At 35.8% G+C, this 10,595-nt stretch overlaps 1 protein-coding gene across 1 annotated transcript; it reads left to right on the plus strand.

Moving 5' to 3' along the window:
* Positions 1–2,936: 2,936 nt before the first annotated feature.
* Positions 2,937–9,756, plus strand: LOC133851215 (probable beta-D-xylosidase 2). The gene is made up of 7 exons (XM_062287546.1): positions 2,937–3,501; positions 4,724–5,002; positions 6,035–6,204; positions 6,444–6,541; positions 7,601–7,951; positions 8,399–8,812; positions 8,907–9,756. The coding sequence occupies exons 1-7, from the start codon at positions 3,088–3,090 to the stop codon at positions 9,509–9,511; spliced, it is 2,331 nt and encodes a 776-aa protein (XP_062143530.1). The 5' UTR covers positions 2,937–3,087; the 3' UTR covers positions 9,512–9,756.
* The last annotated feature ends 839 nt before the right edge of the window (positions 9,757–10,595 follow it).

Below are 10,595 nucleotides of genomic sequence, written 5' to 3' on the forward strand. Positions count from 1 at the left end.
TGGATAGTATTTTATTTTATAAAATAAATTGTACTTCAGGGGACCAATATGCAAACCTTTTATTTGCTATTTGTGATCCTCTTGGAAAACAAGTTAGTGGACCATCTTCAACAAATGAACCACATTTGAAAATGACATTGTAATGGAAAAAAATAAGGAAAAAGTACCCAAAAAAAAAAAAAAAAAAAATCCCTACGAAACTATAGGTTATTTTTAATGTCTTTTCTAAATTTTTAATCGAAGAACCTTTCAAACTATCAAGAATTACAATGTACTCTTTTTGCCCCAAAAAAGACAAATATATTATTAAAAACCCTCAAAAACACAAATACCATTATAAATTCAAAGAAAAAAAAAAATCATGGTGGTGGGTTACCAATTTTTATTTTTTATTTTTTTGTAAATTTTTTATAAAGGTAATTGACAGTTTTTAGAGACATTGCAAATTACTTGATTTTTTCGGACATGTATACCTTTTTTTTTAAAAAAAAAAAAGAAAAAAAAAAAGAAAAAGAAAAAACACAATATAGCACCCATATTACCCAACTCTTCTAAGTGAAGCAAAGAATTTGTTTTGTAGTTAGTTGTCAATAAGATCTCAATGGTTGGTTTTGAGAAGTGGATGTTTTTCTTTCTTTCCATTCGGTAAATGCAATCATGTCATGGTTTCTGTGCCTCTGACGCCTAACTTCTCTTCCAAGCCAAGCCACCGTACCTCTTTCTGCCACTTGCCTTGGTAAACAGTAAATACGATTCAAGGATGGGACAATTTTTAATAAACAAAGCTCGTGATTTCTTGATTTTTTTCCTCCTTAAATACTATATTTTCCTTTAATAAACAAAGCTCTCTAATATCGGAAAGTGGTATAATACGTTTACAATTTTTGTATAAATTTAACAAATTTATTTTAAAATCAACTATTAAATATATGGGAGACTCACATGTAAAAAAAAAAAACCCAATAATTAGTTTAAAAAAGAAATTGATAAAATTGCATAGGAGTTGTACAAAGATTATAAACGTATCATATCTCTTTTCGAAAATTTAGTGTTTTTCAGATCACCGGTCTTTGGATTAATCTGTTAAATCTCTAGTGTTCATAATATTCTCCACTTCGGTGGCCACCCTCCGCCGCCTTCCTAATCTAGCTTCATTTTTTTCTTTTTTTAACAAAGTACTTGCATGATAAAAATGCTTATTTGGCATTTCATAATGTAAGAGAAATTATATAAGTTTATGAGACATGAACCGGAATTAAGAGACATGGGCGGGTCTCAAGTGATGGGTCCCACCACATAGGTTCCACGTGAGACCCACTTCATGTTTTTTATTTCTTGCACAATAGTTGCATACAGGAGACATTCGCCTAAGTTTATTCCCTATCAATTTCTTACTTATTTCAGTTTTAAATTTACTATTAGATTAATGTAATAACACATCAGCAGTTTTAGATTTATTTATTTAGTAAGTAGTTTTAGTAAGTAAAATGAAAAATTAGAAAAATTTAAAGGATTAAAAGTTAGATTTAAAAAATTGGGGAGTAAATTAAAATGAGTTGGTACAAACCGTACAATAATTACCACATGCCCATCCTATCGCCCCACTACATGGCTACTACGTGGCTATATAAATGTACTACTTGGCAATAATTGTACAGCGCCATGTCACATGCATCCAAAGGACCATATCTAAGGAGCCTCCATTAAAAGAGGACACCACTCCATTTGTTCATCTCCACAATCTCCTCATTTCCCTCCACCCACCCCCCCCAACACACACAAACACTAACACACGTTTTCTTCCCTCACTCCCCCCTCACCCCCTCTCTGTTCCATATTACTCTCATACAACATGTATTGATTTAAACATGAGAGGTTTTTTTTAGTCACTCTTTTTCTCGTTTTGCAATGATCCCGTCGTCGGTCCGACTGTCCAAAAAATTGGATCAACATGAGTAAATTTTTATTTTTCCTATTTTTCATTATGGGCATTATGTAGAGATAAATGAAGAAGTCATAATTTTGTATATTCCTTGGAGTTAAAGTCACCACGAAGAAAAAGAAAGAACATATATAGGCGGTTCTGCTACATGGCATCATTGTTTATGCTTTGCCAGAAATGAGAAGATATTTTTTATTTTCAAGAGAAGCAAATATATAGAAAAGCCCTTCATCACATCAAGCATTGAAGTCAATCAGATGATCTACCATTCTACCTGCCACCTGATTACTCAATTAATGTCACATATTGACCAACAATCCCTTGGAAACAGCACACCAATGCCCATTCATGTTTTGGTAAACCTACACCAACAAGTCAATAAATAACACCTGTAACCCACATAAACCCCTCCATCGTGCAGCATAGCCTTTCAGAATTTTATTGTCAAAATTACTTGCCATATTCGAATAGTAAATACGAAATAATTTTTATGAGATTTATTTATTCGAACAGATTTTGAACCGTCCATCTTTTATTCGATCTAGCAAGTAGGTCCAATAAAGACTCTATCATATTCATTGTCTTGATGGTTAGCAAACTGCCGCTGATATACCTTTTATTATAAGTTATTTTTATTCATCTATATATATAAATTAATGTGACTGTTCATACTATATTTTATCACATTAATGATTGTATCAATTTAATTCATCGATGAATGACGCAGTCTAACACATGTTTATAAGATGTTGTGGAAAAAAGCTATGGTTACGTTTGTTGATTTGTTTTGGGATATTTTTTGTTTTTGGTTTGAACTGTTTTTTTTTTTGTTTTTTTGGCAAATAATAAAGCAAATATTTTCCTTTTCACACTAAGAAAATGGCAGGCAATTAAATTCACTTACAAAATGGTGGTTGTTACCACCGGACTTTTACATTACACCATCCGGTAGGCTTTTCTTCAAACAGATTAAAAGCATAATGGAGATCCAATCATGAAAGCGGTTCTCTTACATCATCACTGCCATTCTACCACAAATCACAAATGCATGCCTCAGCCTTGCCTATATATATATATATATACACCCCACACTTCCACTATCCCCATACAAACACAATTGTGTATATATATTTCTCTTTCAAAAAATGGCTTCAACCGCCACACGCTCATCCCTCTCCGTTATCTTCCTCCTCCTCCTCCTCTGGGGTGTTTCCCGGCACACCATTGAGGCCCGGGAGCCGTTCGCTTGCGACCCAAAAGATGCAACGACAAGGAACTTGCCGTTTTGCCGGGTTTCACTGCCAATACCAGAAAGAGTGAAGGACTTTATTGGAAGGTTGACGCTGCAAGAGAAGGTTAGCCTGCTGGTGAACAATGCTGCGGCGGTACCGCGGCTGGGGATCAGAGGGTATGAATGGTGGTCGGAGGCTCTTCATGGCGTCTCAAATGTGGGTCCCGGAACTAAGTTCGGTGGGAACTTCCCTGGGGCCACTAGCTTCCCTCAGGTTATCACCACCGCTGCTTCTTTCAATGCATCCTTGTGGGAAGCAATCGGACGGGTGAGACTTTTTTTAAAAAAAAAATTATTGATTTACTAATATCTGAATATTATTAAGTATTTTAGATGAAGATTATGCTTGGATCATATTAAGAACCACAGAGCAGCTTTCGGTTGATCTCTTTTTGTTAGTGTGTGAAAAGGATATCTTGGAATAGAAAATTGGTAGCTTTAGCCTTTAGCCTCAAAGCATATAGCTTACGTACGTTATTGTAAGAATAATAAAAAAGAAAAAAGAATAAAATATCACAAAATAATGATGGGACAAATCTTGGGCAAATCAATGGTGATAAATGCTAAAAGACAGAGACATATGATAGAGAGATAAAGTTTTTTCAATAGGTGAGTCTATTCTATTAAACTAAACATATTTGTATATGTGATATTGTGATTTATACATGTATTTTTAATAAGATTAACTTATCAAATATCATGCAGGTTAGAATCATGTGTTTTAGTTACATATGTCAAACTAATAAATTGAATTAATGGAAATTTCTCTAATTTAATTTAAACGAAACTTTTATCCAAATTGCTTCATAATATAGTTATAGAATTAATAATCACAAGTTGGAAACTATTTTTTTAAAGTATAAGATCGAATAAGCTATATTATTGGATATAAACTTTCCCAAGAATCAAGTAAACCAGATCACATCAAAATAAAGAAAAGATGGTGGATATGAATTCTAAGTTCAAAACTTGTCTTAAACCTGTTTAAGTAAATGAGTTCTTTAAAAGGTTTTTATTATTTTTAATAATTTAGATAATAAAATTGTTAAAATTTCTATCCATAATGGGGGTGGAGTCCCTTTCATTTATGATGCTCACTTTAATTAGCTGGGATCATGATATGACTTATTTTTTCCGTACTTTTATCATAATGATAGGAACTTGTTTATTACAAGGCAATTATACATGTCTTTCTATTTTATCTAATCTGCTTTTTACTTCAATTAATTGGCCAATTAAGAATAAAAGAATTAAAGAAAAAAAAAAAGGCAGGTACGTTCCTTTCTTTCACATCAAACAGCTTGCAGCAGGTTTCAACCTGAGTCATCATAGGTATCATCAATTCTAAATTTGCCCATAACTTTATTTATTTATTTATTTATCCTCAACTCGCCCATCATGTCGGAGACTATCAGTGATAAGAAAAGGTCGGCGAGATGCGCATGTTAGCAGCGAGCCTACAAATATTCTAACGTGGACCGGTGTCGCAGGTTGTGTCAGACGAGGCAAGAGCAATGTACAATTGGGGTGCGGCCGGGCTCACGTATTGGAGCCCAAACGTCAACGTTTTCAGAGACCCAAGGTGGGGCCGTGGACAGGAGACTCCCGGTGAAGACCCCGTGGTAGTCGGTACATATGCTGCCAGCTACGTGAGAGGCCTACAGGGAAACGACGGTAACCGGTTGAAGGTTGCGGCTTGTTGCAAGCACTTTACGGCATATGATCTGGACAACTGGAACGGGGTTGATAGGTTTCACTTCAACGCTAAGGTAATCAAGATGATTGGTTCGTTTGCGGTGCTATACATTGTAGGATATTTACATGTGAGTGTGATTGATTATTCGCTCCAGACCGCTGATTTAGCTGACGTGTGATATGATCATCTTAGCAGCAATTGTGGACAGTGAGGATATTTGGGTCTCTGTTGGTGGCCCACTCTTTGAAATACATGCCATCAGAATCCGGGACCACCAATACACTTTGTTTCTTTCTTTGATGTCACGGTCACACCATGATATGATCACCTTGTTCCTTTGCTTTCTTAGAACCAAGAAAAGAAGGATAAGTTTTTCATTTTATTTTATTTTTTAAAAAAAATATTGGGTTATATCATTTTATTTTTAAAATATATATTTTCTTAAAAATATATTCCTTTGTCTTGCTGCTCGACCGTTGCTTGTTGGGCATATTTTCTTGCTTATTTTAGGAGAATAAAAGTTTTTATTTAAATTGGGTTGGAAGATTTTTTCTAACACGGTCTATTAAATTGAGAGTTGTCCTGACTTATAGCATGAAATATAAATAAATACAAACCAATCAAGTATATATAAGAATGAATTATAATACGTGCATTGTTACCCTAAGACACAACTTCATACTACATTTGTTCACGTAATAACTTTTACTTTTATTATTTAATTTTTTTTAAAAAAATTAAAGCTAACTAAAAGACCACGATCAAGAATTATTTCTTGAGTGGCAAAAGATCATATAAGAATATATTCTAACAAAGATATTTGTTGCTATCAAATCATGTCTTGATTGCATGAATTAGAAATTCAATCATTTTAAGACGTGTAATCCCATCCATATCCAAACATGCTTTCTAGATCTTTTCCCTCCTTGTTACGGCTTGTGTTTCTGTTTTTCTCTTATGCACATATCTTCTTTGTGGAAAGTTGATGCATTATCTTCGCGACTTTTTGCTACCTAATCCACAAGGAAAATAAAAACAAAACCCATGGTTGTTTTGAACAGCTCACGTGACAGGACATCTGAGTGATGGGTCAATTTGTACGCAGGTTAGCAAGCAGGACATTGAGGACACATTCGATGTTCCATTCAAAATGTGTGTGAAGGAGGGGAAAGTGGCCAGTGTCATGTGCTCCTACAATCAGGTCAATGGTGTGCCCACCTGTGCAGACCCTAATCTCCTGCGTAAAACTGTACGTGGGGTTTGGCGACTTGACGGGTATGTTTGCATATAACGAACTCAGAAAAATGCTAGCCATATCTGCTCAATTAGACCAATTAAGGAGCAATTGAAGTTTCTTATTATCGTTTATAAAATTCAATCTTAAAATCTAATGTCGTATTTAGTACTTATGAGTATTTTTATAATCCACCCGTTTTATGTGTGCAAACACCGACAAGATCATCAGACACTCTTCTTTCAAACATTGCCTTTCTAATGGTTTGATGATATTTTAGGTACATTGTCTCAGATTGTGATTCTGTCGGGGTTTACTATGATCAGCAACACTATACATCAACAGCAGAAGAAGCAGCGGCTGATGCCATCAAAGCAGGTTAATAAAATAGTTCTTTTTTCTTTTTTTTTCCGAAAGAAAAAAAAAAAGGGGGTATGCTTATTCTCTTCAAACTATCATCAAATTGTCAATATTTCATCAAATTACCAATTGTATCAGTGTCCCTTCAAAGCAAACAAAAAGACAAAAATGATCTTAAGAAATAATAATAATAATAATAAGACAAAAATATCCTTATAAATAAAAAAAAAAACTAAAACAATTAAAATAAAAATAAAATGATCACCTTGGTTTTTCAGTTTTTTTTTTTTTTTTAATCTTCGTTATATTTTTTTAAAAAAAATAATTTTTTCAGTTTTATAAAAAAAAAAGTTAAAAAACGAAAAAGAAAAGAAATTACAAAACAAAAATTAATTGTCTTGGTTTTTTAATTTGTTATTTTTTTTTTTTTAGTTTTGAATTTTTTGTTATAATTTTAAGATTTGTTTTCAATTTTATGAAAGATATTTTTGTCATCGAAGGATATTAACAACATGGTGGTAGTTTGAGAGGAATGTGTACTTTTTTCTACTTTTTTAGTCCACTATGTTTACCCATTACAAGTTTAGAACAACATCCTACCAAATTATCAGGTTATCCTAAAGGTCTCATTTTACCAAAAATATGAAAGAAAAGATAAAATAGACTAGATGGAATTGAGACTTGTCTCATACAAGACGACACAAGAAACACGTGTCTCAATAGATTTAGTTTCAATTAAAACTGAACCCAAGCCAAATCACATAAGGACACTTGTGTAAGATTGACATGCAAAAATGGTCCCGACATATAATTGCCTTAGTTTATTCATACAACGATGGTCCATGAATGTTCAATCGACTGAACCCTAAAAGCAACCACGAGCCTTGTCAGTAAAATTGGTACATGATCTTTTCCATTTTAAGTGAAACGAACAAAAACTATTTTATGATCTAGATTAAATTTTACAATATCTAACGGTGTATAAGTTGCATATATTTATGTGTATATATATAGTACCTTACTAGAGATTAGAGAATAAAAGGTTGAAATGAGAAGGAACATTTTGGTCATGTTCAGGATTGGATTTGGACTGCGGGCCATTCCTAGCTGTACACACTGAGGACGCAGTAAAAAGGGGCCTGTTGAAGGAGATCGACGTCAATGGCGCTTTAACCAACACACTCAATATCCAAATGAGGCTTGGGATGTTTGACGGTGAGCCGTCCACGCAGGCGTTTGGAAACCTTGGCCCAAAAGATGTGTGCACCCCAGCTCACCAAGACCTCGCCCTTGAAGCCGCCAAGCAAGGCATTGTTCTTCTCAAGAATCGTGGCCCTTCACTGCCTCTCTCCGCTCGCCGTCACCTTACCGTCGCTGTCGTTGGGCCCAATTCCAATGTCACAGACACTATGATTGGAAACTATGCGGGTAAACCTTCTTTCCCTTTGAAAGAAGTTTGCATACTACAAATTAACTACAATTCATTGAATTTGGATTTCAACCATTTGAGTCTTTTATGGGGCCCACTTAACCCAACAAATAAGTGGGCTGTCTGAGACTTGTTCGGGAATGTAGGCTACATAAGGGCTCTCTCACGATTGCTATCCAAGTTGTTATCGATCTGGATCCTTTGGTGTTCGGATTGCAAGCAAATGTGAGAGAGTTTTTATAAGACCCTCCTATCCCAATAAGTGGGTGGGCTGCCCTAGACTTGTTCTAGCAAGTGGGTTCCAAGGAGCACATCCTAGCAACAGATTGCTAGAAATTTGGGTCAATAAATTGTGGGTTTTTACTCTGGCCCAAATGTATTTTCGCATAGGATATTGTTTTTTTTAACAAATGGGCCCTTAAACAGTTTCTTTGTGGGCTTTCTAGGTGTTGCATGCGGATACACAAGTCCCCTACAAGGAATTGGGAGATATGCGAGGACAATTCACCAACAGGGGTGCGCCGACGTAGCTTGTGCCAAGGACCAGCTCTTTGGTGCGGCGGTTGATGCTGCCCGTGGGGCAGATGCGACCGTTTTAGTGGTGGGGCTTGACCAATCAATTGAGGCAGAGTTCAGGGACAGGGCGGGGCTCCTTTTACCAGGGCGCCAACAGGAGCTTGTGTCTAAGGTAGCTGCAGCCTCCAAGGGTCCAACCATCTTGGTCTTGATGTCTGGTGGCCCTATTGATGTGGCTTTTGCTCAGAACGATCCACGCATTTCCGCCATCTTATGGGCCGGTTACCCTGGCCAAGCTGGCGGAGCTGCCATTGCCGATATCTTGTTTGGAACATATAACCCAGGTTTGCTTTTTGTCCTTACAAAACATGCATGGGGGTCGGGTTAACTATCTTTCGACCATCAAATAAAGGACCCTTTTTTTTCTGTCGGTTTCAGGGGGCAAGTTGCCGATGACATGGTACCCACAAGAGTACCTTACAAATTTGCCTATGACAGCCATGGCAATGAGACCAAGCAAATCAAACGGCTACCCTGGAAGAAGCTACAGATTTTACACAGGTCCGGTGGTGTACCCATTTGGGCACGGGTTGAGCTACACCAAATTTGTTCACACCGTAGCCACAGCTCCCGCCGTGGTAGCCATCCCTCTCGATGGCCGCAATGCTCGTGGAAACACAACCATCTCCGGCAAGGCAATCAGGGTCACACACGCAAAATGTAACAGCATCTCTCTAGGGATCGATCTGGATGTCAAAAATATAGGCTCCATGGATGGCTCTCACACTCTGCTGATATATTCCACCCCGCCGGCCGGCCATTGGGGTCCGCACAAACAACTGGTCGCCTTCGAGAAAATCTATGTCCCTGCCAGGGCTCAGCAGCGAGTCCGAATCAATATTCACGTGTGCAAGTTCCTCAGCGTGGTGGACAGGTCTGGAATTCGCAGAATTCCAATGGGTGAACACAGTCTTCATATTGGCGATCATATCCAGCACTCTGTTTCCCTTCGAGCGGCAACATTTGGAGAGATCAAGTCTTGAATTTCACCGATAAATACTACTTTTCGTCATTATTTTCAAGAATTATAGCAGCAAGTATTGTAAGCTACACACATTCAAGGAAATAATGGTGTCTACCAGGAGGAAGAAGATACAAAAAACAGAGCGCAAGCCCAAAGATTTTAATTTTCATTTTGAAATTGAACATTCGAACCTGATTGTAAAAATTGTACTACTATTTGTAATCTTTTTTGAGCCAACTTAGTGCATAAATCATAGTTATGAAATTCTGCCTACCGACATTAAGACGTTGTAGGGCAATATTATGGTAATTCAAAAATTGACTTAATATTCTTACCCAAAAAAAAAAAAAAATCTCATTTTAACGTGAACTTAAACGAAATGCTGGCCTTAAATTGACAAACTTATTTGGCAAACCATTTTTACTTTTCCTTTATTTCTTTTTACTTCTTTCAAAAATATCAAATCAAAAACATCTAAACTTTTTTATTCAAATATATTACTATTTAAATAAAAAAATCAGTATAAAATAATTTTTATTTTATTTTTTATAAAATATTTTTAAATTTTGTCACAACAATCACATTTTATTACTGTTTAAATGAATATTCAACGACATAATTACTTGCCAAATAAACTCTGAAACGTGGCCATCCTGGCCATTACTCCGCTTACAAAGCCTGGTCATGATCTTCAAGGCTTTGTCTATAGGCCAATAATAGACCTCTGTCCACTATTGAGCAAGATAGGACAGGCCGCAGCCTATTGGAAAGAAGTGACAGGCATGTTTGAGCAATGTTTTTTCAGAGGAGAAATTGATTGATTTGATATAAGCATATAATAAGTTTTTACTTTGAAAAAATTATAATTTAACCGCTCGTCATTTACAGTAGCTTTTGAATTACCAACACTTGAATTCTGCTTTTCAAATTATTAATACTTTTAAAAAATAAGTATACTCATAATATCTCTTTCGCATATCATTTTTCAATTAAAAAAATAATGAGAATTAAATTAATTCTTTTTTAAAAAAAGTTAAAAACTAAAAACAAAAAATAAAAAGTAATAGTGACAGCTATCCCCGAGGCCCAAACACCCATCTTCT

The sequence above is a fragment of the Alnus glutinosa genome, chromosome 12 (assembly GCF_958979055.1).
Source record: "Alnus glutinosa chromosome 12, dhAlnGlut1.1, whole genome shotgun sequence".
Taxonomy (NCBI): Eukaryota; Viridiplantae; Streptophyta; class Magnoliopsida; order Fagales; family Betulaceae; genus Alnus; species Alnus glutinosa.